General features: G+C 53.3%; 9 protein-coding genes across 9 annotated transcripts; 3 read left to right on the forward strand and 6 right to left on the reverse strand.

Annotated features, from left to right (window-relative positions):
• Positions 1 to 253: 253 nt before the first annotated feature.
• On the forward strand, positions 254 to 1371 carry GLOTRDRAFT_93156 (uncharacterized protein; the record flags this gene model as incomplete). Its single annotated transcript, XM_007867423.1, has 6 exons — positions 254 to 269; positions 309 to 429; positions 460 to 593; positions 646 to 888; positions 909 to 1016; positions 1064 to 1371. 6 exons carry the CDS (start codon positions 254 to 256, stop codon positions 1369 to 1371), a joined length of 930 nt encoding a protein of 309 aa, XP_007865614.1.
• A 3408-nt stretch (positions 1372 to 4779) lies between these two features.
• GLOTRDRAFT_138432 (uncharacterized protein) lies at positions 4780 to 8033 on the reverse strand. Its single transcript, XM_007867424.1, has 2 exons — positions 7636 to 8033; positions 4780 to 7465 (listed from the first exon to the last, which is right to left on the reverse strand). The coding sequence occupies exons 1-2, from the start codon at positions 7805 to 7807 to the stop codon at positions 5103 to 5105; spliced, it is 2535 nt and encodes an 844-aa protein (XP_007865615.1). The 5' UTR covers positions 7808 to 8033; the 3' UTR covers positions 4780 to 5102.
• Positions 8034 to 8584: 551 nt separating this feature from the next.
• GLOTRDRAFT_75680 (HECT-domain-containing protein) lies at positions 8585 to 11534 on the reverse strand. Its single transcript, XM_007867425.1, has 9 exons — positions 11477 to 11534; positions 11402 to 11424; positions 11191 to 11338; positions 11011 to 11141; positions 9932 to 10952; positions 9589 to 9882; positions 9246 to 9536; positions 8875 to 9189; positions 8585 to 8822 (listed from the first exon to the last, which is right to left on the reverse strand). Exons 1-9 carry the CDS (start codon positions 11485 to 11487, stop codon positions 8795 to 8797), a joined length of 2262 nt encoding a protein of 753 aa, XP_007865616.1. The 5' UTR covers positions 11488 to 11534; the 3' UTR covers positions 8585 to 8794.
• A 3014-nt stretch (positions 11535 to 14548) lies between these two features.
• GLOTRDRAFT_138434 (uncharacterized protein) lies at positions 14549 to 15286 on the forward strand (the record flags this gene model as incomplete). The annotated part of the gene is made up of 3 exons (XM_007867426.1): positions 14549 to 14829; positions 14894 to 15127; positions 15187 to 15286. The coding sequence occupies 3 exons, from the start codon at positions 14549 to 14551 to the stop codon at positions 15284 to 15286; spliced, it is 615 nt and encodes a 204-aa protein (XP_007865617.1).
• A 332-nt stretch (positions 15287 to 15618) lies between these two features.
• GLOTRDRAFT_115899 (iron reductase) lies at positions 15619 to 17745 on the reverse strand (the record flags this gene model as incomplete). Its single annotated transcript, XM_007867427.1, has 7 exons — positions 15619 to 16039; positions 16092 to 16551; positions 16608 to 16776; positions 16833 to 17148; positions 17199 to 17282; positions 17334 to 17632; positions 17699 to 17745. The coding sequence occupies 7 exons, from the start codon at positions 17743 to 17745 to the stop codon at positions 15630 to 15632; spliced, it is 1785 nt and encodes a 594-aa protein (XP_007865618.1). The 3' UTR covers positions 15619 to 15629.
• A 363-nt stretch (positions 17746 to 18108) lies between these two features.
• GLOTRDRAFT_110934 (flavo protein) lies at positions 18109 to 19925 on the reverse strand. The gene is made up of 3 exons (XM_007867428.1): positions 19218 to 19925; positions 18334 to 19163; positions 18109 to 18276 (listed from the first exon to the last, which is right to left on the reverse strand). The coding sequence occupies exon 2, from the start codon at positions 18967 to 18969 to the stop codon at positions 18358 to 18360; it is 612 nt and encodes a 203-aa protein (XP_007865619.1). The 5' UTR covers positions 18970 to 19163; positions 19218 to 19925; the 3' UTR covers positions 18109 to 18276; positions 18334 to 18357.
• On the reverse strand, positions 19445 to 19990 carry GLOTRDRAFT_41416 (DUF1768-domain-containing protein; the record flags this gene model as incomplete). The annotated part of the gene is made up of 1 exon (XM_007867362.1): positions 19445 to 19990. One exon carries the CDS (start codon positions 19988 to 19990, stop codon positions 19445 to 19447), a length of 546 nt encoding a protein of 181 aa, XP_007865553.1.
• Positions 19991 to 21268: 1278 nt separating this feature from the next.
• Positions 21269 to 22215, reverse strand: GLOTRDRAFT_138437 (uncharacterized protein; the record flags this gene model as incomplete). Its single annotated transcript, XM_007867429.1, has 2 exons — positions 21269 to 21315; positions 21367 to 22215. Coding segments are annotated over 2 exons (894 nt in total), but the record flags the coding sequence as incomplete, so codon positions are not given.
• A 1717-nt stretch (positions 22216 to 23932) lies between these two features.
• GLOTRDRAFT_93163 (uncharacterized protein) lies at positions 23933 to 25547 on the forward strand (the record flags this gene model as incomplete). The annotated part of the gene is made up of 10 exons (XM_007867430.1): positions 23933 to 24034; positions 24060 to 24095; positions 24181 to 24368; positions 24487 to 24548; positions 24685 to 24839; positions 24934 to 25007; positions 25036 to 25126; positions 25231 to 25253; positions 25314 to 25370; positions 25454 to 25547. The coding sequence occupies 10 exons, from the start codon at positions 23933 to 23935 to the stop codon at positions 25545 to 25547; spliced, it is 882 nt and encodes a 293-aa protein (XP_007865621.1).
• Between the last annotated feature and the right edge of the window lie 300 nt (positions 25548 to 25847).

Consider the following 25847-nt stretch of genomic DNA (forward strand, 5'->3'; position numbering starts at 1 on the left):
TAGCCAGACACGTCCTCGCATTTACGAGAGCGCCCACCTGCGGCTGCTAGGCGCTCAATTTGAAGCTATCGGTGCGTCAGGGGCTCATTATATGCATCCTGTTCCCATGCTTTCTGAATCTGCATTCTCGATTGGGAAAGCTCGAAACTTTGCTATAAAGATCTGCGAACGTCTCGACTTCTCTCTGGGAAGCAGTAAAAGCAGTTCTTCCCGTATCGCCACGGCCTAAATAGCTGCTATATAACGTCGAGCAATGTCACTTGACGCTTGTAAGCTTCATTCAAACCGTTCTGTCATTATGAACACAGATACCGACGTGATATTCGTCTTCAGACCCGATGAGCCAGGGTATTTCATCGCTTGTCAGCGTGAAGGCCATACTCCCACATATGATTGGTATGCTCTGCCAATCTCTGGTGCAGCCGTCGGGTATGTGTGATCGACGCGATCTCCTACTAGGTCAGATCCCAGCCTATTGCCATCCTGCGTTCGAAAGAAGGAGGTTGGACGCATCGAGTTTATGACCGTTAGCGAGGACCAGAAGAGATTCATATTTGGAGAAGATATCAAGACAAGAGAGCCTACCTCGTGGTGTATGCCATCCATTCTTTTCGTCTGTCCCGAAACTCATAATCATCCCAACAGCTTACAATGTACCCAAGGAAATCAAGACTCTGAACAGCGAACACCCAACGAAGCATGTCTGCCTCGGCCCTAATGGCTCCTGGGTCTGGGTGGGCAAGGACAAGACCATTGATTACAGCGCTAGAATCTTGCCCCCTCACCTTCAGAATCAGCTTGACAAAGACAACCTTGCTGGGTTAGTCATCAGGCAGGTCGCGATGGGGAAAGGAGGCAGTTGGGCAGTGCTGTACCAGAATGGCGTGAGTACATAATTTTAGCCACAGCACGGTCGGAGACTGAGGCTGCGCTCTTCGCAGCATTGCCGGGTACACGAGCAAGCTACCCTCGATCAAGTACTGGTCAAGGCCCGGAAGAGAGGCTTGTTTGCAAAGGTAAGTGTTACGGCACGAGAAATTTTCATTCCTAGATTGACCTACAGATAAGAGCGTATGCCTGAGTCTTTATGACCAGGACGATTTCTTTGTCCAGCTCACCGATGGTTCATGCATCCTGAACTGCGATGAAACTTTCCGAGACAGTGTCCTGAAGAATTTCAAGACGGAAACGGACGCGAAACCGGCGAAAGCGCTGTTGAAGTTCGGTGGCAAGTTCGGCGCCAAGCGCCAGACAAGCGCTGAACGCGGCGACAAGGTAGTAACGATATTGAAAGCCACCGGGAAAGCTGGTGGTATACTTGCGGGCAGTGCAATAAGTGCTGCACTTGGCACGGGATGTTCAATCATGTAAGATGCTGCTGGAGTCAGTGAGTCCATCCCGCGAGCTCCGCAGCCAAGTAGGATGACCTAACGCTGGTAACAGGGTGACTATTGTTTTCAATCCATGACTCAATATAGGTGCACGAGCTACTGCCGATATAGGACATAATCTCCCCGCTTCTGTAAGCCAGGAGATCTTGTCCAATACGGATGCGAAAGCGGAATTTCCATCGGCAGCATCAGGGTGGCCTTGGCATTTTCTCGCGCCCACATTTCCTGCAATTATGGCAGTTACAGTGCCTTGCATAAGAAACTGAACATCGCATTTCCGCGCGCGTTGTTTGTCCGCGCCAAATATACCCTTTTCGGGTATCGGCAAATGTGCGGCAAAGACCGTAGCTAGGCATACAGCTGGGGGCAGAGTATAATGATTTACAGCCCTTAATGTAGTTGTAGACTATACATTTCATGCATGCTCTGAAGCCTTTCGAGCCCTCTCGGGGCATCTGCAAGTCCCTGCCCAACAAATGGTCCCGCAAGAGGCCTTCCGGACCTACCCGAAAAGGGTATATTTGGCGCGAACAAACAACGCGCGCGGAAATGCGATGTTCAGTTTCTTATGCAAGGCACTGTAACTGTTGTGTACTTAATTAGTCCAGGTAAGATAGGTAACAGCATGCGTCCTGCAGATGTAAATCCGTTGTCTATAGCGCGAAGAATAAACCCGGGAACAAACCGCTAGTTACACGATGAAATTTCATGAGCAGCTGAGGCCTAGTTCACATATCAGAGTGGATGACATACTCCATACACCGTCGATGACTCGCCATTGCATGCACTACCCAGGGAGTCTTACGCTGTTCGGGTTTCCGACAAGTTCTTCTAGTTACTCGTATCAGTCCTATATGCCTCAGTTGCGAGAGAACAATGGTATCTGTACAATCATGGGATAATAACCCAGCAGGAAAGTCACAAGCCACAGATATTTATTGCGTAAAGGACGTGTGATCATCCTCCCCCTCCAGAACCGTCTCCCTCAGAGGCACTTCCTTCGGTGCCGGTTTGAGGAGGATCGTCTTCTCCCGACTTGCCTGTGTCCAGGTGGCCTACGTCAGAGCCGTCATCGTTGCCTCCCCAATAGAAGCTGACAAGTTTGATCTCGCGCATGCCAGTGATTGCCAGGCGCCGGACAGTTCCAGCCGCTTTAATCGGTCATTGTCATTAAACGATTGAATTTGAGTTGTTAACCACGTCCTGTAGCGCAGAGTCAAAAGGCGTATATGCGGATCCAGCTAGTCTTCCTTGTGCCACTAGGTGTGCTCAATTCTACAATTCGGCCGTTCGCTCGAGTAATCGTTCGCACTTTCGTTCGCGCCAGGAATAGCTCAAGAAGTGATGCGGGAGATGGCCGAACAATCATGTGACTTTCTCCTCCTCGCTGGTTTGGCTCGCTCGAGCTCTCTGTGTGACCCAAATATATGGTTAGGAATGTACTACTGGACCTGCGCCGTAGGACGGGGATTAAATAACGATGACAGGCACTAAACATATGTTTTGTTACTACGTTACCCCATGTAATGAGCTTATTGCCAGTGAATAGGAGGCGTTGCAAAACTTTGAAGTTCGAGCCGCTCGAGGGAGCAGACGCTCGGCTCCCTTGGGCCTTCTCCCGCATCACTTCTTGAGCTATTCCTGGCGCGAACGAAAGCGCGAACGATTGCTCGAGCGAATGGCCGAATTGCAGAATTGAGCACACCTACTCTGTAACAGGGCGCTCAGTTCGGCGGGTGTCTCTCGTAAATAAGACATAATCAGCCTAAGAGCGAACGTTGTAAAGGGAGGCCCTAACCAGGTATAGTATCAGTGTTCGATAAATCTCCTTTGCTGAACGACGGCCTCTGTCTCGGGCTGCCACTGAAGGGAGAGCATCCCAACAGGGCCGAACTCGGACCACTGCCAGTATTAGTACCGCACTGTCGATCGACCGTGGATCAGAACCGAATACGTTTACTCCTCATCTTATGAGTCCGGTGAGGGTTCAATGCAATCTTCTGAAGTCAATGCCCATCGCAAAGTCAACTACTACCTGCATGTCATGGATGGTAATTGTAAGAAGCCGTGTCAGACTAAGATCTTGATATCGACAATTGCTCAACCTGCATGCAGCGCTGGCACTTCCGAGCCGGGGTATCCTAGGTACAGATACACTAGGTAAACCATTATCATCATATCGCTACTGCTATGTCAAGAATCTGAATCATGACTGCCCCAGGATAAGCTGTACGATGGATATCCTCCGTGCTAGATAGAAGCCTGGGCTCAGTGACAGCGCCTCGAACTCTTATCAACCTTGTGTTGCGACAGAATAATTACCTCCCGCTATGGTCGAAGATCTGTCACACAATACGGCTAAGAGGATGTGGTTTACAGGCACGCTCCTCGGCTGTGTAGCATACGGTAAGATTTGATGCCACTTACATCTACAATTCACTTCCATTAAGACTCACGACGGCGCCCATTATACTGCAGGGATGCACTGCACATAATCTGCGTGGTGCCTGGTTAGCCTTGGACCCAAATCAACCGGGCATGGGCCCAAGAAGTTGTTAATGTGTTACGCAGCCGCTCTCTTCGTGCTTGGAAGCTTGATAGTGGTCAGCAATGCTCGGTCGGCGGTAGCTACATTCGTCGATGGACCCGCGCTCATCCACGCTGACGGAGAAGTTGAGGGCATTTTCTCAATCCCCGATAACCTTGTTTCACTGTTTTGAACCGGATCACAGAAGCCGTTACGGTGCGCGTCTGACGGGACACGTCATGGCAATGGGCTCATGTTTCCCAGATCTGGCGCTGTGTACTCGTCTGGGGCCACCGCAAAATAAGTATGACCGTGATGCTTGCTCCAGTCGCGGTAGCAACTCTAGGTGATCCAAACACCCTGTCTTTAACCGACCACTAATGTGAATCTATGAAGCCATAGGTATTGTCTTTCTCATCCGTCTATCTCGGCCCGCGTCAAATACGTGGACACAGACAAGCGTCGCTTTTACGCTCCCCTACCACGTCATCACACTTTCTGCGGATATCCTGGTGACTGTGCTCATCAGCATCCGCATTTTGTGCATGCGTCGGCAGGTCTAGGATATACTGGGCGGCAGTGCTACAGAATACGCGTGGATAGTCGCAGTCTTGGTTGAATCCTCGGCCCTCTATGCACTGTTTTCACTGCTCTTCTTCATTCCCTACGTTTTGCACCACCCCATGCAAACCTGTTCGTTCGAATGCTAGGTCAGGTTCAGGTGGGGAATATTCGACCATGTCCTGCAGCATATCCTGATCTCATCTCCAGACCGTTAGTCAACTCCTCCTCATTCTGCGCATGGTCAGAGGCCGCACATTGACGGTTTCTGCCTTCAAAGTTGTCAGCCCTGGAATGTGCCCGGGATACTCCAACGTTCCAATTCATGCGCACGCGGGACTGTACCTAGTAGTATGACCAGGCCAAATGACTTCGCAGTCGAATATACCAGACAAATCCAGCCTATACACCCGTGTGGTGCGCTATACAATATGACAGTGAAATGCACCGTATAATACCTATCTTAAACCGAACCTGCCCACAAGACACTACCGTACACATGCATCAGAAAACAGCTGACCATGTAAATCAGCAAAAGCAACACACAGCATTAAGACGAAAGCGTTGAAGTGATCTGACTAAACATCGGCATTCCATGGGAAAGAAGACAACCTCCGGACGCATCATCGCTCGTCTGCCTGGGAAAGGCTATCATCGTCTTCACCGTAGTCGAGACGGAAACTCGCGAGATCATCAAGGTGGAGCTCATGCTCCGTACGCAAGCTCAAACTACCAGGAGACCCAGGCATTATTGAGAAGCTCGTCGAGGTCGGGGATGTGTTACCAGCCGCATGGGGCACAGCCTTAGTAGACGACTGCGCATTTCCGGTATTTAGGATCCTCGCGACAAGGGTCGGAGAAGGAGGTGCAGAATGCAAAGACGTAGTCCGAGAGGCGTTTGCGGCTTCACCTTCTTCATGTAGCAACATGGACATATTGGATGGGGGAAGCTGGAAGACCGAGGACGTTGTACTTGATCGTCTTCGATGCGTCCCGGACCATGGCGCCGGTGGTACCCTTCTGTCCTCGGGAGTCGGTCGGGTAGCCTCTCTAGGCGATCGATCACGGATTCGAGGGGACAGTCCCGACGTTGATGCTGATCCTCGGTGGAAGACAGCTTCAGTAGATACTGGCCTCGAAAACACATTCCTGCTCATCTGGAAATGTTGACTGGAGGTAATTGGAGGAGGTGGCGCTGATTGCTGGCGACGGAACTGTTCCAACAGTTCATCCAACCGCGATTCGAGATTGCTGACCCGGTCGCGGAGCTCCGCATTCTCTTCCCTCAAGACCTTCGTCGTCCTCTGAGAATCGGCCAAGGCCGACAGCAGAGCCTCCGTCTCCATAGCATGCTTCTCCTTCAGTGTCTCCACCTCAGTTTGATGCTGCTGATGTACAGATGATGCTGCTGATAAAGAGGTGGGAGCCGTCGATGGCGAAAACGTACGGGTAGTGAATGTAGGACTATCCGAGGGCCTTATCTGGCCGTCAGGCGTCGGAACTCTTCCGCTCCTCCCTCCCCATGACGATACAGATCCTGATACCTCTGAGAATGCCATCCGCGAAGGTGCGTACTGCGAGCGCGAATCACGATCACTCATAGCACTGCGCACAGATCCATAGCGAGACATGCTGCCGCCCTGCGAGCTACCGCCGCCCTCTCTGTCGTGGCCAAGGAGACCGGCAGCAGCGAAGGCCTTCTGAGTACGAGGGCCAAGCCAGTCAGTTGCAGAGCGTGTCATCGAAGTAGTCCCCGATTTCTGTGGTAGATAATTTCCACCTAAGCTAGCGCTCCTCCTCCGCGTCCTAACATGCGTCATGCGATCCTTGTCAACGGATGCACGTCCAAGATTATCCATGCTGGGCCGAGCCTCGTGGGGTCGCCTAGTCGCAGAGCTTGCCAACACCGATGACGCCCGCGACGACGGAGAAGCACCATCGGGGTCCCAGCCACTCACCGAGACGATCGGGAAGTGCCGAAGACGAGACGTGCTGGTGCTGCTGAGGGCAGTGGACGGGCGAGCAGGCGTAGTATATCTCGACTGGGGAGGGGGCTTCCTTGAGGGCCAACCATCTCCTGTATTCTGCTTTTCGAGAGGTGGCTCCGGATGAGCCTCTCGCAAGGGTGACGGAGGATGCCTACGGCGAGAGCCGTTCTCGGAGGATGAAGACGGTCTTCCCAATGGGTCATTCGTGATTGTTGGATCTGATTGCACATAGGAGGGCGAGTCAAGTCCTGGGCTATCGTCCACGAAGACGGGGCTCAGATGGGTTGCACCAGGCCGAACGAGGCGCGGAAGAGAAGACGACGAAGAGGATGCGGTCGAAGCAGAGGTACGAGAGTGATAGCTCGGTCGTCGAGGCGCGTGGGTGCCTAGCGTCTGTACCGCTGACGTGGGCGATCGCTGCCCAGTTGACGAGGAGGTTGATGCGTTGAGGGGTGTGGAAGATCCAGACGCAACAAGCTTTGATTCAGGGGACTGACTCCGCAGGGATGCAGACGAGGGCGCGATCACCAGAGCCGGCTCTGACCCCGCGAACTTGTTTGGACTGAGTAAAGCAGCTAGGTCCGGATCTAATGACTCTAGATCGAAGCTGGGTTCCTTGCCCCGAAGGAATTGCTCAGCTCCAGGACTGGGTCTCGTCGAAGGCGGTATGCTATCGTTCGGATCGTCCACGATGACTCCATTACTCCAGTTCTTCGCTGCCCCGTCTTGCTTCAGTGCATCTAGGACTTCATTTCTCAGGTCAGACGTTGACAAGTCCATGCCGTCGCTCTCCTGCCCAGTCGACTTACGACCGGAGCTGGATGGTGCGCGAAGCATCGACGAATCAGCTGGGTTGGAGAATTTTGGGAACGGCCTTGGATCATCCTGCGATTCGTCAAGAGGAGGTATGTGTCCCGAGATTCCCGAGGTTTCGGACTCGAGAATGGTAGATAAATCGGTGCCCAATGGTATAATTGACGACTCTAATACAGGGGGACCTGTGAACCGAGGAATTTTAGACCGCATCCTCGATAGACTTGCGAGAGACAAGAGAACGGATCAAGTTATTTGGCAAGATGGTGGTGATGCCTCAATAACGAGAAACAATGAACTGATAGAAGCAAGACATGTGTTCTATGTGAAAGGCACTTAACGTAATGAAACTCACCCGTGTTCGGCCGTTCAGGTGCAGCAGGCGGTGGCGGTAGAGACTTGTCGACGTTCGGCCCTGGCATGCTCCGTACGAAGTTACTCCGGGGAACCTGCTCACTTCGGCGTGATTCTATGTGAATGATCGGGGTTTCGACCTCCTCCCGGCCCAATCGAGCATGAGAGCTCATACTCCTCCGTTCATTATTATATGATGCCCTTCTCGGTATGCCAAAATGCGATGATTGACCCTTGGATCCAGTTGTACCGCCCTGCGAGGGCGTAGACGGCTGTTTCGAACCGAAAGGTAGGAAATTGCGAAGACTGCGAAATGAAGAGATACCGGAGGAATTGGGAGAGACAGACGAGTTGGACGCAGGACTCCCGTTTGTGGGTGTCTTAGCACCCTGTTGGCGGTGAGGTGGGACCGGTGCTAATGCAAGTTGAGGAACAGACAATGAACTCGGCAATGCGCTTCGAGCGGGAACGGGTTGGGGAGATGCGAGGGGTATAAATGATGGACCTTGAGGCGAGCGATTTGGGCCCCTAGCGGACTCTGTCATCGCTTTTTCCAGAGCAAAGACTCGCGCAACACCGAAGGGTAATCTTCAGGTATGCAAAGTCGGAAACGTCTATGACCTTTCGCGACAAGACACGTCCCAGCGAGCCGCAAAGAAAAGGGAGCGACGAGGAACACTACCAGTTCCCAGATGGCAGAGGAAATGCCAGCATTCCACGGCGGCGTCGTCTAGGACAGCGGCGAAAGGTTGAGAGGAGAGCGAAGGGACTAAACCAAGACGGAACCCGAGGATTATTGATCATATTACTATCAGTTGGAATATGCAAGCAAAGCGTGATAACTCCCGTATAGGGTTATGTCAGTACCATATGTTTCTCCGTAGTTCTTACATCAATGCTGTCCTCGTGGTATGCCAGTCACTTGTCTACGATCGCAAATCAAATATGTTGCGATCGTGCATTCAAGTACACTATGCTAAACCGACATATCTATAACATACTTCACAAGAACCGCCGAAGAAAGAGTAGACTACACGGGGATAATAACTTCCATAACGTACGGTACAGATAACAAATGCACAGCTCAAGATATTATACACATGAACACGACACAGCAATTCCTGAACGATGAAGCAAAAATGAAGACAGAAGAGGGTCCCTTATTCTTGGGCGAAGCCTTCCGTTTCCCTGGACAGGCAGTCAGAAAGTCAGCTGAGGAAGACCAACTCGGCAGACGTACTCGATGGCAAACAACAGCTTCGTCTCAAGACTAGCATAGTCCTGGTACGGAGGCAGGTCGAGACGGTTAAAGCACGTATGGCTCCTAGGCAGTTGACTGGGGTCACCCCACTTCTCGATCGTAAAGCGCCGCGGGCCATCGGCGCCCTGTAGATCCTTGAACCCATTCATGGGCACCCTTGACGTGCCCGTGACAAACTGCAGCAGGCGAGACTTGCGCTCCGTCGGCCATTTTCGGACGCACTCCCAGAACCATTGGATGACTTGGTCAGTCTTCTCGTAGTTGCGGTAGTCGGTGTACTTGGCCCAGTCGTCCCTGATAACCGTGAGTGAGTCATAACTGAGAACGCAGGGAGTGATAGCCCTGCTTACATGTCGACGTCCGAAATACCACCAATCAACCACTCCAACTCGTGCTCATTGAAGACGCTGATCATATCCTTCGGGATGATCTCAACGAAGCCGGACATGAAAGCGTCGAACTGCTCTTTCACACCCTTGGAGATACGATAATCGACGAGCGCCTCGACGTATTCGCGCTTGTTCTCTTCGGTGACCGGGATGTCTTCGCCACCAGGGATAAGTGGCACAGTAACCATCTCTCCGAATCTATCTTCGGTGGTCGAGAACGTCTCGTCGAGCACGTCGGTGATGTCGTTCTCCCTACGCGATGTAAGGTCTATACGCCACCGATGATCCGACCAACATGACTCACAGCATCCATACCAGACTCCTGTGCAGATCAGCGTCAACGCCTTCCAGATCCGCAAGGGTCAGCCTCTTCCCCAGCATCATCTTGTAGAAGCTGGGTACAAAGTACACATCCAAGAAGCGGCGGTGGAAAACGGCCAGCCCAATACACCTGCCAATAAAGGTGAAGTAGTCCAGATGCTCAGGGTTGATCCCAGACGCCTTGTTGATCTGCAGGGTATAGTTGTCATGCGTCGAGTATTGGAAGAGACCGTACGACGGATTAAACATCTCATGCGACAGCAGGAAGAACCATTCCCTGCGCCGCCTAATTAGTATATTCCCACCGCAGGAAACAATCTACGTACCTGGAGACACCGCCGAAATCGAGCCCCTCCTCGCCCTCAAACTTGATGTACAGCCGCTTCTTCAAATCGCTCCCTCTGAACTTCATCACCGCACTGTAACTGTCCTCGAACACCATATTCCTCCGCAGCGTAATCTCGCACTTGCCGTCGCGCGGGCGCATCGATGGCTGACTCCTGAAGTAAATCAACTTCCGCCTGTAATCCTTCTTATACTGCGGCGCGTCCGCTCCGGGTTCGCTCGGCAGGCGCGGGTCCTCCCAGGTCGTCGTGCGCGTATTGTGGTCTACAAAGTATATACGCCCGACGGACGTCATACGCATCTCCCAGCCAGACGGGAGCGGCCCGAGGTTGGTCCCGCTCGTCGCCGCCGCGGTCAGGCGGGAGGGCAGCGTCGACCGGCGCGGGTCGAGCCACGTCGTCGAACGGGTGTTGTGGTCGACAAAGTACGGCCTGCCCTCGGGCGTCCGACGCTCCTCCCATCCGTCGGGCAGACGCACATCCGCCTGTTGGCTCTCGGCCGGGTGGTCGCCAGGCAGCGGACTGTCGGTATGACCCCGACTTCCCGCCGACGTAGCTCTCACCGTCGAGTACGAGGGGCTCGCTTGCACAGCCGGCGCGCCCGGCCGGTGCCATGTCGTCGTCTGCGTGTTGTGGTCGACGTAGTATTGCCTGCCTCGAGGGTCCATGCGGACCTCCCACCCTGGCGGCAACGATCCCGATGAACTCTCGGGTCCCAGGAGTTGCGACTGTGCGCGGCGAACCTGCTGTTGCGATCGGACGGATACCGGAGATTCGGGGCGTCTCGAGGACGAGGCAGGGTCACCCAGATGCGAATGTGCCGCTAACGGATGCGTCGGCGTGCCGGCTCGAGAACGTGGTTCTTCCCGTATATCGGGCCTCAGCGACTGTCCAGCCGTAGCAGACGAAGAAGACGGGTGGCTTTCCGATGTCATCGCAAACATGATGTTGCCGTAGATTGCGTACGGTTCGTTCGTTTGTTTGAGGTCGAGCGTGATGACCTCTGCGGGGTAGGAAGGTCAATATTGCTGTGCAGACCATTAAACACACAAGCAACGTACTGTGGTTTCCTTGCTCCAAGTCAAATACCTCCCCTACTCGGAATGTGACAGACCCCAATGACCTATCCCGTCTATGTGGTTTACGCTGGTCAACAACCTGTATCGTCACAGCGGATGATTCCGTTACGTTCCTGACCAAGCCGTCAGCCATGTCCGCAGACGATGATTCACCCCGCTCACAGACGAAAGCTTTCGTTCCAGTATGGGTTGAGCTTCTTCCTGATAACACTGGTCTCAAAGTTCTGCGATCCGTTGTCTACGCTGACTATTGCGGATGGGTCTGGGAGTTTGAACACGTCCCGTTTCGTGAGACCGTTTGCTCCCAGCACTAAGATCGCGGCCACAGTCAGCCGCTGTATCTGGAGTCTGGTCGCTCACATGCTTGGCGTACCTGTTATCTTGAGTGACCTTTCACTGCTTTCAAGTAGGTTAGCTTGAGCCTCGGCTGTTCAGCGAAACTACCCACCTTGCGGACATGTTCGCGGCTGCCAGAGTACGCGAGCGCTCGAGTCGACGAGGGCCCTGTACGACGAGAGACGAGGAGCGCCCTGACGTTAGTAACGGAAGTTGGGAAAGCGCCGATGTCTGAATCAAGCCGATAACTGCGGTGTCCCACGAGCCGCACCACCGATATCCACGCCCATTGTAGAGGTTATATCTGTCTTACACATCCGACTCGTTGCTCAGAGCGCTGCCTCAGCGCTTATTGCATCGCGATGAGTGCTCGGGGTTATTGGTAAGCCATGGTCGACTGGTCGCAGGACGGAGAGCTGTCGTGGGTTCCAGCACGGGGCTAGACATTCGCCAACGTCTTGTAGCACATATAGACCATATGCATCCTTGCCAAGGTGTCTCGCACTCTTCATGGCCTGGCTGTTACTTGCTCTGGCTACCATTGACAGCAGTACCTGAGGCTTTTCGGGCGAAACTGACGGAAATTACTTGATATAGCCAACGGGTGGGATCACTGAGGAGGAAGGGAAGGAGGAGGGATAGCTTTTGATGTAAATTTATGGACCCTCTCTTCATATAAAATGGAGGTGCAGAAGCCTCCGATGGCATACTGCATGTCGTGGAGACTTAACATATCCGGATTTGGTAAAGGTACTGCCACATTTGGATGAATCGGCAGTATGCGGTGGAACGTGGTGTCTTTTGTTAATTGTACTGTCACTAGCAGCCACCCATGCAATTCTGCACGGTAGTGAGCCTGAGGCCTGAGTCCTGGAAAGTGTACCGCGAAGGCTTATTAACCCCATTATTTTTTGTCTTCTCTGAAAGTCTTGATGCCACATCGGGCCGAAGCGCCGTGATATGGCCCCTTAGTTATCCATAACCTGCTATGTATCTATGGCATAAATCGCGGGCCTGGCCGAGATGTGGCCCCCTTGTTGACTGTAATAACACGCACAACATTTGATCTGTGTCTGACAGGCCCCCCCGCCCGGCTTCCTTGGTGTCATATCATAGGATGCTATCATTCCCAGTGTGCGCATGTGTATGTAAGTTGGACCAGCCTTACTTGCTTAGCCTGCTACAGTAGTGGTCCAGAGTCGCAACCGAGCTGTGAGCAGAGCTCATTCCAGAGCATTGGATTGAGGCAGCTCTGTACCTGGATTCAGCTCATAGAATCTTGGTATTCCCATATCTACCCTTCAGTTTCCTAGTACTTCTCTATAGAGGATGAGGGACCATGTGCCTCAATTCAAGGTCACCTTGGAGTCTCCATGTAAGACATGCAAGACTTTAGGTGGTATCTCCCCATTAATATTTTGTAACTAAAGAAATGGCAAGAACATGTCTATATCTTTCCGCTGCAGCTTGAACTGCACGTAGACTGGCCCGGCATCAGAGTTGATTCCGAGGTAATGGCGCCAGCCTGTGATTATGCAAGGAGACACCATTGCTTACTACATGAAATTGTATAGGCCACTCGGTCTGTAGTGACACATCTATGTGTGAGGCTCGCAATGAAAATGTGGCTGATTGTTTACCTTTGTATGGCCCTTGCGGGGGAAACAGCGGACCAATCACATAAAGGCCTCATGCGCTCAATTTGCCGGCTAACACGCCATTCGACCTCGCTCTCACGACCGCAGTCCCTCTCACTGTCGTCGACGTCCTTGCCGTCCTTGCCTCTCGCTGTCTGCGGCTCATGGGATATCATTCTGCCCGTCGTGTCTTTTCTGCCTTCACGCCCAACCTCCTGAACGATGACTACCCGGTGGTGTCACAAGGGCACGCGTCCACTTTTGCTGGTTCTGGGCGACTAACTGATACCTCGTCGTACTCGTCTTTCGGCATTGGGGCCCAAGGCCCATGGACCTGCACAGCTCCCCGACAATGGGTAGTTGCGTCCTGATTGTCTTCGCCAGGCGCAACATCGCCGAGGGTACCGACTAGGGGGAGGTCAAGTGAGAGGACACCTCACGAAACTTGACCTCTCTAAAGCATTTCGAAAAACGGTAACCGGGCTAATCCAAGTTCCAGAGCTTTACATTGTCCCTTGTCTGAGTCTCATCGTCGCTGCTGGCCTGCCTAGCCTGAATCCACCAACGACGATTGCTTGCCCGAAGGCCGACTCCAGACTCGTCCTAGTCTCTTCGTGTGGTCTGCGTGCAGTGATGGCGACGTGCGAGCGTCAGCCTCTGAATCGTCGCCATCCTGCTTCTGGTCGCCCGGCGTCGATCCTTCCCTATTCTGCACTCACATTCGAAGCCGTTGGCCTGCTATGCCCCGTATAGTACAAGGTTATATCAAGCTTCAATCAACGTTCAAGCTCTACGGCAGCAATACCTCGGTCCTCCGTGTTCCCCCAACTGGCCCCGTCGAGCAGGTGGTCCGTGCGTTGGCAGGGGTGAGCGGAGTTCTCAGGAACTTTGCCGGTCGCTCCGGACCAATCCGCCTCGCCTCGCAATGCCTCGCTCGTTGTCTCTGCCGGCCGACTCGACATGTGTATCTGCCTCGTTATTTTGGTGCCCGTCGCCGTTGCTCATCCTACAGACCCCGTTTCTAAGCGATAACTGGCTATGACTGGACTAGTCCCCCGCATATCAGGTTCGTCTCGGTGGTATCATATACTCAGTGCTGGCTCGGGACTCGTTAAGCTTATGCTCTGTCGGAGTGTGCTGGATGGGGACTGTTTTTCTCTTCGTATCGTGCAGCATGACGTCCGATGATGAGCTGCGCTGGCATTCTGCAACGTTCGGATGGTACTGGGGTGCTAGCTCTGTTTTTCTTTGCGCTGGGACGAAAAGTGGCTGCTCGAGATTTCTGGCGGCTCTGCTGGTGCACCTTCCAAGTTCTGTGTCCGAACCTACTCTAGAGACTCTGACTTTGAACTCAGCGTTCACGCGGAAGGCTTGCGGAAGGACGCAAGGAAAGGCGGAACGAAACGCCACAATCGTCCACGTGTTGTCATATTTGCCCTTATTTGCTCCGCTCGGATACTGGAATTCTCACGCCCATTTACCTCTCGACGGTCGCCTCGTTATCAAGGCCTTCGGTCGCTCTGCCTTTGCACACATTTTCAGCCAACATGGCCACCCTCGTCACCTTGCTCGCACTCGCGGCGGGCGTAGCTGCGCACGACGACATGAACGGCATGGACATGTCGATGGACGGCGCGATGTCGCTCGCTTCGGGGCAGATGCTCACGTACCTGCACTTCACGCCCGGCGACATCCTGTGGTTCCAGGGCTGGGTGCCGAAGAGCACGGGCGCGATGGTTGGGGCGTGTATCGGCTTGTTTTTGTTGGCGATTCTGGAGAGGTGGATAGCGTGTATCCGGGCGCTGGCGGATATGGCTTGGTGGAGGAGGTGAGTCTTTCCTGATTGTATTCAGGGACAATGTGTGAGCTGGGGCTGACGATGCTCCGTATAGCGCGCAGGAAGCCTTAGCGGACAAACGCACTCCCCAGTCTCTCCCAGCTGCCACGAATAAGCCAGAGCGAAAGGGCAAGACGATGTCACTCTCCTCCGTCCCCGTTCTCCCCTCTGTTCCGTCCTCGCAAGGCCCGCGGGCTAGCCTGCCCTTCATACCTACCAATGATATCCCGCGCGGTATCATCCATGCCGTCCAGTCTGCCCTGAGTTTCGCTTTCATGCTTGCGGTCATGTACGTGTTTTTTGTGCCAGGTGTATACGAATTGGTTGTTGACGACAGCTTCTATGCAGGACGTACCAAGTCGGTTTCATCTTCGCTATTGTTGTCGGGTTGGGTGTAGGCGAGACGCTTTTTGGGAGGTATACTAACATGGGGGCGCATCTCGTCTAACATGGGAATAGATTTTGTATTTTATTTTATTTTACGTTGCCAATGTATGACTTCACGTTGAGCGGGATGCTATGGAATATCAGTAACAAATCCGGCGTCGTGCGCGGTGCAGACACTCCGAGTCATCACGATGGCACGTCGATGGCGCGACAAGAGAATTACTGCTGTACCTTGATCAGTCCAGCATAAGGACGGCAGCATTGCTTCCTACTCAATTACTGTGAGGGGATGATTTGACTCTATGGTGACCATCGCACGTATCGTGTCGACAACCTTTATATTCGTAAACGTTCTCCAGTAATGTACAACCTAAGATTACACTGAAAGATCCTGCAGATCGTGATCATAAAGCAAATAACTCTGTATGCAAAGACACCCCACCCAGCTGTACGCCCCGTGTCGCACTAATTCTCGCGACCGCGTTCTGCGCCTCCCTCGTCATCGTCTCCGGCCCAGCGGCACATACCGCAACGCCGCCTCCAAGACCAACCCAGTTCAGCTTCCCTTTCAGATCCACCTTCTCCGACGACTCTTCGTCGGACAATGACGACGTCGATGATGGCGGGGTAACAAGCTCTTGCAGAAGGGTATGCACTGCCGGGCGATGGATGGATACGTCCGAGTTGGGGATGTCGGGTACGGCTTCTGGGTTGCAGAGGCATGTCACGAAGATGGAAACATGCAGATCTAGCGAAGTGCCCGCGCACGTCTTGGCAACTTCGATGAGCTGAGGTGCGAACCACTCAATGCATCCTTTTCGACGCCATCAGCTTCCCAATCGCCGTAAGAGCGAGGTAAAACTCACCAAACGACCGCACACACCACGCAAATTCGATTCTCCTCGTCTTCTCACCGCCCCTCCTGCCGAGCCTACAGCACCGTCCCACGATATCATCCAACACCGCTAGCGAGAACGTCACGCCCGACCCGCCCGCTACAAGCAGCGCGCTCTCGTACGCGCCGAGATCGACGCTGCACCCGCCGTACGGGCCATCCAGCATCACCTGTACCGGCACGCTGAGTGACTTCTGGTCGCTCAGTGCGATCCGTTCGAGCCCGCGCCGGGCGTAGGCGTGCAGCGCGTGCGACCAGTCGCCAACGGCACGCGCACCGAGAATGAGGCCCGGGGTGGAGAGACATGAGGTGGAGGGCGGGGCGCAGGCGATGGTCAGCGGGTGGGACTCGAATACGCGGTCGGAGAAGAAAACGCGCAGGCGGACGTGCTGGCCTGGGGTCCAGCCTCCGTCGCAGTCGTTGACGTTAATCTGTGATGACAGTGAGTGTCAGTTGGGATAAACAGGAGTGAGGGCGCGTTACTGACAAGGGTCATGTCGTTGGAGACGGGCACGACCGTGGCGTCCTTGATGCGGTAGCGGAGCAGTCGAAGCAGGAGGTCGAGGCCATAGAAGGCCAGAGGCGGGAAGATCCACGGCGTGGCGTATATGGTATGGTAGCACAGAGTAATGAAGAATGAGATCGAAGATAGGATGCTGGACGGATATGATGAGAACGAGAGGAGAAAGAAGAGCGTTGCGAAGCTACATACTGGACGTAGAAGAACACTTGGTAGCAGTACCGTCGGACAGGCCTTAACGACGTTAAGACGAGGATACAGAGTAGTGCGAACGCGGCGACGCCAGAGGTCTCCTTCTGCTGGCCGAGAATGGGCAGATCGAACTCGATATGGTTGCGAATCCAGAGGGCACCATGTATTAGGGCCCCGAGGAACGCTCCTCGTCCGGACCATTTATGGATGTAGTTGAGCTTTTCGTAGCCGTTCCCTGGTCCAAGAAGGAGCGACAATATGGAGTTCTTGGTCGCGAAGAGGAAGACGACTGGTAACTGCGCAATGGCGAGAAATCCTAAGGCAGAAATGAGATAAATGAGCTGATTCTAGGTGTATTCCCCGCACCTGCTCGGTTGGGATTTTCCACCAAGGGGGCATCCTTGATAATGCAGACCAGTATCGTAGCAAGGTATCCCGCAATAACCAAGACTGCTCGCGGTATCAGTTTCCTACTATTCATAACCATGGCTAGTTACGCACTCTGTCCCAAGCTGATCTCTGACTTCGGTATCGTCCATAGCAATGCAGCCGCAGCACTCCTTACGACTCCATTCACCAACCTCCACCTCCTCGTGGGCGTCGGCATCCTATCCTCCATCACCGCAGGCCTGTACCCCTTCGCACCCAGGTCTTCTGAGATCCCGAATAGCGTACCGGACACTTGACCTCGTCGTACGGCACGGAGGAATCGGGGAAGGGCGAGGAGGATGGCGAAGCCCGTGAACGAGGCCCAAACGATGGAGAATTTGCGCTGCCATGCTGGATCAGTGACATATGAGCTATACGGAGATCAAACAAAGTAGACGTTAAGTCTCGCCTAATCGCACCGGGTAGGAGCAACTCACTTGTACTGTTGGAATTCCGTCGGGATCGTCGGTACAATCCCTGACATGGCGGGCGACAGTGAGAATGTAAATGGGTCAAAGCCCAGCTGATGTCGCCAGAAAAAACAGTAACAGCTGTCGGTCTCTGGACGACAGGCAAAGCTAGACACTGGGACGAGGAGGGACGATAAGTCGCTGCGAAAAGTATGAGTCGGTGGCGTAGCAACGCCACAAATACGCCCAAGCTGTGGTGAAAAAGTTTTTCGTTCAGGCTCTCTCCGCTTAGTCCTTACGCAGTCTACAAATCCTTCACGTCATAGTCCGTGACGCGTGAAGTCGCCCACCGCTTCGCTTTGGAGGCCACTACTGCAATTTCGTACGCTGCGAGTTTGTCCCTCTTCGTCCGACCTGGCGAAACAAATTTCTTCTGTCCTTTCCATACACTAGTACTCAGTGATTGAATCAAGACTTCAGACTAGGTATGATATATTACATTGAGTATACGCTGTCAAACACCCGGGTATGTCCCTTCTACGAGCGATGGTCGAGTGGGGATGCTGTATCGGCAGGGACGAATATTCTATGGGGAATAAATAAGACTTCAAGGCGCGGACTTCAGCAAAACACTCAAGCTTGATATTGAGATAAGTGCTCACCTAACAATGCGGTACGATGCAGCTTCATGCAGGAGCATTGGCTTCGCCGCCCATTAGCTCGTACAACTCGTCCGAAGCCTCCTTGAGGGACTCCTCGAACGCCTTCAAGAACTCGTCGTCGCCCGTCGTCCGTTCCTGACCCGCGATATACTCGTGCGGAAGTGAAACCAGCACATCCCGCCCAGTAAGCTTCATCTTCAGCCCCTTCCCCATCACCTGGCGCAGCTGCTCCGCGCACTTTCCGCCACCCCGCGAGCCATAGGTGACCATCATGGCGGGCTTCCCGTGCCATTCGTAGTAGAGATGGTCGAGCGCGTTCTTCAGCTCGCCCGGGTAGCCCCAGTTGAACTGGGGTGTGATAACGACGATCGCGCCGCAGGAGCTCACGAAGGCGCTCCAGTCGCGGATGTGCTGGGTCGGGTATTCGGCTTGATCTTTCACGAGCGATGGCATGATGGGGTCGACAAGGGGGCCGAGGGGGTGTGGCGGGGTTACAGGGTCAACGGTGACGACTTCAACGTCCTCAGGGATGTTCTTTTGGAGGTTTGCAGTGACCCATTTTGCGAGGCCCGCAGCGTTTCCGCCCTTGCGAGAGCTGCCGAGAATGATGCCAATACGCTTCGACTGGGTAGACATTTTGATGTTGGATTGGGGAGAAGGAAGTTGGCAGATGCGCGTCCAGTGGCGTATGTGCGAATGGTGAGTTGGCGTCACCCAGCCGCGGTGCCATGGCTTATATATCCAGGCCAGAAATCCGCGCGCAGAGAGCGTTGGATATCATTCGGGACCGCGTTTAGTCAAAAACTCCGAGGAACCTGACATGCAAGGACCTAAAAATAGCTTCAGCTTAGTCTTTCGAGGGGAACGGCAGCAGAGAATCTGACTCAACGCCTTCCCACAACGCCCTCCAGTCTGTTCTGAGAGGCAGAAGAGAGCCAATGAGGTATTTGCAGGATGCCAGTCGACTTATCCGATAGCAACGAAATCAAAGCCGCGCTGCGCTTTATCAAACTTTCCCGTGAGGCCGCCATAATGCTGATACAATCGTACCTTAGGAGACACTTATCCGCCCACACCTAAACACTGGAACATGCAGACGCTCTTCTCAACGTCAATCCCGCTCCTGCTCTTCTCGGAGTATCCGTCTGGCCTCCATCAACGCCTTTCCAAGCAGATTCAGACCCCAGGCGGCGTCCGACTTCGTCAGCGCACTCTTCTCTCCGTATCCAACCCCCCAGATTCGGTCTCGAGGGCTTGCTTCAACCAAAATCTTGTCGCCAGTGCTTAACAACGCTTCCCTCAGCTCCTCATTCTGCCTGAATTTGTGCAGGCTTCCCTCCAACACTATCCGCTCTCTTTCCCTCTTCCACGTATGATCGTCAAACGGACTGACCATTCTCCCCAGCGCCTTGACTAACGTCATATCCCCGTTTGTCGTTCCATTGACTGCTAGCACTTTGTCGAGCGTCTCCCTGTCAGAAAACAATAATGCTTTCTGAGCCATCATCCATTGCTCCGCCGTCTGAAAGATCATGGTGGATAACTGATCGTTGACCTTGATAGTGACAGTGAATGGAGAGGGGTACCACTGCGATGCCCAGCCGTTAGGTTGTTCTGGCTTCCAGAAGAACACATAATCGTCCTTGTTGCGAACCATACTGCTGCAAAACGGCGGTGGGCAGAACGATCAGCAGCAACGGTCGCTTTCAGGTCAGGAGCTCTTATAGCGTCCAAATGTAAGGGCGCGGCACCTCGAGCATGGGATACGAGTCATAGGATCTATTCCGGGACTTCCCCGAACAGTCGGAGCCGTACTACTACAAGCAATGTGGATGAGTGACATTTAAGGATAGCCGCGGTTGAGACAACCATAGCGTAGACAGCGCACATAGTCCTTCCGAGCTCGAAGCTTGACGTCGAGGATACGTGGATACCTGGACAAGTAATCTGTGCGCGTCTGTGTTTGACCTTGTTTGCACAAACCAGTGGCTGATGAACGAGCTGTCGCAATGCTTGTACGATCTTTCTAGTAGACCTTTTTGTACGAGCAACTTGGCTTAGACATTTTTGAGTGACAGGAAATCAAGGCACCCGCAGCTTAGGACTACCCATTGACGAGCCCATCGACAAGCACGGCCCTGGAAGACGGTTGACACTATTGCCCCTTGACCTAATACTAGCACTTGGACTACGTCGGAGTCGGACTGCATCCTGGCTGTTCCGAACTATCAGCCTGGAAAACTGGGCAGGCCCTGTCACTCTCGTAGCCCCGGTGGTACCTCGGGCAGTGGAGTTGAGAGAGACACATCTGTCAGGAGGCTGTCAATCCATTCAAGCGTCCGGCTCAACTTCGTGTGGATCTGAATCACGAAGGCAAGGGCGCAACCACATACATCATCATACCTTAACCTCGTTATGCACATCAGGCCGCAAGGGATGGTCCTTCGGAGATGCCATGTCGGAGTAACAGATGATTTTCGCGACGAATACTGCGCTGTTCCAAAGGTACGATGGTATCGAATCGGATTGTTTAATTATGATAGATACATGAGATAGATATTAGATCAAGTGATATTTTAATATGCGTGATTAACCAACTTCCATGCATAGAGAAAGGTCCTTGCGACAGAAACACGCGACTTCATGGGTTGGTCACCCACGTAAAGCCACCTGCAGCATGGCAGAATAGTACTCGTACTCGGATAGCGTACTCTGGTCCCATTTGAGGGTTATTCCTGAGCCGACACTCGACTGGAGGACCATTTTGTGATCTTTCCCGTCCCACGAAAACTCATGAGACGTTTCGGGTTCCATAGAGTCGCGAAAGAGTGTACGTGAAAGGGACGGACAGTGACTACGCCAATTATTGCTGTGCTCTTCCAGTGCCGAAACGTCCCAAGTAGTAGCGAGTCGACGCCCGCTGACCCGAAGGGCTGACAGGTTGGGGAACGTTTGTACCGTGTTCGTCAATTCAGGAAGCGCCTTGAAAGCGGGTAAATCAATGCTGTTATGACTTGCCAAGAGACTGCTTACATCAAAGAAGTCAAACGTCGGAACTTGGATATCTAAAGATGTGACATCCTCCAGCTGTTCCGTATCCTTGCTGATGAACATAGGAAGATCCGACGTGATATAATGATTTCGTGGTGCGATGCGGAAGTGAATACCAAAAGTATGGATCGGGGACGAGGATAGCGCAAAAGTCTTCTTCATCTCACCGTATTCGTTCGCATCCTTGTTGTCGATTGTGAAGTCTAGCACGACGTGCTCGACTGGTCGCCCAGGGACGAGTTGCTGCAACGAGTTGCTTGACGCGCAAATCATCCGCAGGTTGGGCAGTGCGGGCGACGACACCTCGACTCGTCGATCCCAGTGCGCCATATATCTGTTGGCTAGCACTAGGATCTCCATGCGGCGCTGTCCCTGGAGCCAGGCCGAAAGACTCGGGCTGGGTGGGAGGCTAGTCACGAAGGCTAGAGGCTGCGCTGGGCATCGGGCCAAGACCCACGCCTCGCAGGGTGGGAGGCCAATGAGATGTAGAGAGTCCAGGTCGGGCAGGACCTGCAATGTATCCGAGAGCAGACGAAAGAACGCCCGCAAGAGTTGTGACGTGTGGCACTGCCTCCACGTCGACATATTGATCGAGAAACAGCGAACATACTGCCTTCGGTACGAGCGTTTGGCTCGCAGCACTGATCGCATGGCGTGGATAGTTCTCCGACACCCCATGTCGCCGACGAGATCGTACAGGACGGGTTCAGTAATGGCTTGCAAGGTACGGCTAACGCAGGAGAGTACTCCTAACTGTTGGCGATCTGCACTTCGGACGATTTTCTCGACAAGCTCTATGGGGAGCGAGGGCACACACATGATACCTAGCATTGGGTACAGTGAATGACTGATGCGGATGGCAAATAGACGCAGACATACCCAAAAATGTTACACAACGTCGTTTTAGAGGGTACAGTCAGTCGAGGAAGAGCCAAGAGTGCTGCGTCCAGATGAAACTTTTATATGAGCCCGTACAACGCACGTTTAGGCTAGCATGAGAATACCTCGGTGGGGTGACATAAGTGGCGAATTAGTGAATGCCGACATACGCTCCAGCCTCCAATCGGCTGCGAGCGCTGTACGTTTCATGAGTCGGCCTGATCCAATTGAGGGTCTCCTGGGCGGTCATCCGTCGATGGCCCTGGCGCTCATACAGTCAGAAACAATACAGTCGGAGGCCTCGATCGCAGGCTAAACAAACGTAAAATTCGGAGCGGAAGCAACCTGCCCCATGGCGCTTGTCATCCGCACCGTAGCAACTTTTACGAGTGCATTAGCTATGGCTGCGTCGATAGCTCATAGCGGACAAATCTATAAGCTAGGAGGCACCAGGGTTTCCAGGATGATTAGGCGGCTTCATGGAAAGGAGAGTCTAGTCGAGGAGTTGAGGCTGTGAATGGCGCCGACAATGGCGGGTATCAGTACGCCTGGACGACACCTTCAGGAATAGGCATGTTCACTTATGGGAGAGGCGCGACCAGGCACCCGCCGACGTACACAGCCACGTACTTACCTCCTTCCGAATCCGATGGGAGCGGGCTCGGCAACGAGTTATTTTTGCATTGCCATTTCTTAATGTAGCAATAGAAGTGGCAGTGCCTGTGGCGAAATGACGCGCCTGCAAATGGCCATGTTCCAATTATTTCGCTCGTTCTCCTGGATGAATCTCGAAAATCAGCCTTCGAACGGGTACGGCGCAGTCCTGCTCAGAAGAGCGGAATATAGTGACAGCAAGCCAGGCGCACACGCCAGATGGTGGCACGCGGGACATTCTTTCTGCCCGAGGTCGCCACTATCGCGTGCACTGCGATATCCATCTACGAAATCGCGGAAGGTGCTAACCAGACGGGTTCATACACAGGACGTATAATCATACAATTATTATCGCTAGGCATTCTCAGCCGAAGTTTACTCATGACCGACCAAAATTTCTTATGGTTTGAAGTAGAAGTCTAAACAAGCAGGTGCGTCGGAGATCCATCCTCCTCGGGGCATAGCCTTACTAACGATATATCTTTCTAATCTGAGTCCTTTTTGACCCATAGGACAATAATAGCGGATAGTTCTACCCACATGATTCTAAGCGGGGTCCCTCTCCCGACGTGTCAATGGTCAGATACTGGCCTGGGTTTCCTACCTGTTGATGCTGTCAACCATGGTCCGAAGCCTGATTTATCTTCGCCTTCTGGGTTTCTACGACTCATTTGCTCGTCTGTGACGATCCGTTGGCTCCATATACCCCATGGAGAAATGGCTGCGGCGAGTGTCTCATCGTATTTTGCTCGTGTTCCCTGGGCGCGTTTACGATGCGACAGCGGGGAGATTGTCCCCTTGCCTATTCCCCACTCGTCCGGATCCACATGGGTGTGCTCCTGAGCATCCGAGCTATCGCAAAGCGCGTGGGACAATCAAGAAAGAAACTGTAGCAGCTAAGATCCGAGTCTTGGGCTGTTCTCGGTTCTCGTCTTATGAATGAAGGGCAATATCTTGAAGACCGGTAATACATCCTCACGTCCACTCCGGAAAACCAGAAAAAAATTGTCGTCATATGACCCGTTCGCAATGGGGTTATCGGTTCCTCATCTTGTCCGTTGCCTTCAAGATTAGGGCACTGGAAGTCCCGCTGATGATCTGGCTTACCCACCCGCTAGTACGTCTTGTACACTATGTACTAGGAAGGCACCTGCTCTAGTACCCGGGACATCAAATACGTGCGCGGATCAGTCTCTTATCTTCACCACTACTAGCTTATGCTCTATGGCGGTAGTCCGCCCAATTTATCTGTCCACGTAACAGTTAAAATGTCATGTCCTCCGAGTTTGCGCGCTCATGCTTCAAGCTTCTCGCCGGCGGAAGCTGAGTACGCGAAGCCTCGCGGGAATCGGGACAGATCAAGACATGAAGTACGATCCTGATCGAGGAGTTTCTAGTTTGTCTTCCGGTGTTCATCGTGTACGCCGGCGCTTGCGCAAAGATCATGAGTTGTATGTGGCTTGCCATTGGTGCTATCATCCACATCTCGTGTCTTCGACGTCGCCTATCCGGAACGCCTTGACAACTCTGCCTGAATCCGGGGGGGATGCATACGACCGTTATCTGTAGACTCGCAGGGACTCGCAGCACCATCCAGGGTCACAGCCCGCCCCCATATGAAGCCACGTCTCGTAGCGACTCTGATCATATTGCCATGCAGTGATCTGCAGTGACCCATACGCAACCGGACCAACTGGCAATTGTTTATACGAGTCTGCCACCGCCTTACTGCCGGAGCTCGGACTGCTTGTCAAAACGAAAATGTAGCTTTCCGAGTCTTTCTGATCTTTGCGACATTCTACGAAGCCTGGAACAATGCCACTTCTGGACTGAGCGGTAATCTCCCCGATGGTTGGGGTAACGGCACGCTTGTGCCTTCAGCAGTCCAGGGTTCCGGAAGTAACGGCCTTGCCAGGCAATGTGTACCGCTTCATCTCACGATATTTGAGGGTCTGAGAGGCTATCTTTTTTATACTCGGCCTTACACCTCACCGCATTTCATACGTTTGTTTACAGAGACCTGAGAAGATCACTTTCGTGGTGCCCCTGGAGCTTCGGCCTCACCTGGTGATGCACTCCTCGGCCACCACGTCCGCGGACAAAACGGCCCATGGCCAGGGCACGACAGCTACCCGCTCAAACCAGGCGGGATGACGCGACACTGAGAAAGGTGGCGTTCCTGAAAATTGCCGTCAGCTTACGATCAATTGTCAGTAAACACTGGTCTCGTCGGCTCGGCAGGCGCTCGACTCTGTCTGGTGCTATGATGTCCTATGCAGAGCGCGAAACTGCATTGCTTGTTGCGTGCTCTAGTTATTCACGGCTATCCTCCCTAGGTACGTGCCGGTTAGGCGTCTTATGAAACCCCGGTCAGACATCTGACGGCTTTCTTGCAGGATTGAGCGCATGTCTATCTGCTCACATGTGATGACACCCACGGTGGAAGGGGTCGGGTATGTTGAGTTGCCCTTTCATGGTAAATATACATCTTCCGTATGCTGAAATAGATGATTCGAATTCCTCTCGTGATCACTAGGAAGCAGGATATACGCCCGGATCCCGCACGCTACCATGCTTTCCAACGACGGGTACTAGGCGGTATCCATATGGCTGACCGTCCTATCATATAGCTAAGTCCAGACAGCAGCGTTAGGACTAATCACATGCCTTGCTATGGATACTAGCTACCATGACTGGTGCCACCCCTTTCAGGCATTCCTTCCCCTACTTACGCACTCGAATACATGTAGGCGATCGGTTGCCGGCCACATATGAAGTAGCCGGATATCAGTGGAGTGAAATATCGTCAGCGTCCCTTAGCTGCCAAGGAGTGACGGAGAGCACAAGATTTCGCTCGCTGTACCTGCCCAGAAGCTTGTCGTGGCGTCTCATGTTGACAACCGTAGCCCTTGACTGATTACACCGTCACC

The sequence above is a fragment of the Gloeophyllum trabeum genome (assembly GCF_000344685.1).
Source record: "Gloeophyllum trabeum ATCC 11539 unplaced genomic scaffold GLOTRscaffold_00006, whole genome shotgun sequence".
Classification (NCBI taxonomy): domain Eukaryota; kingdom Fungi; phylum Basidiomycota; class Agaricomycetes; order Gloeophyllales; family Gloeophyllaceae; genus Gloeophyllum; species Gloeophyllum trabeum.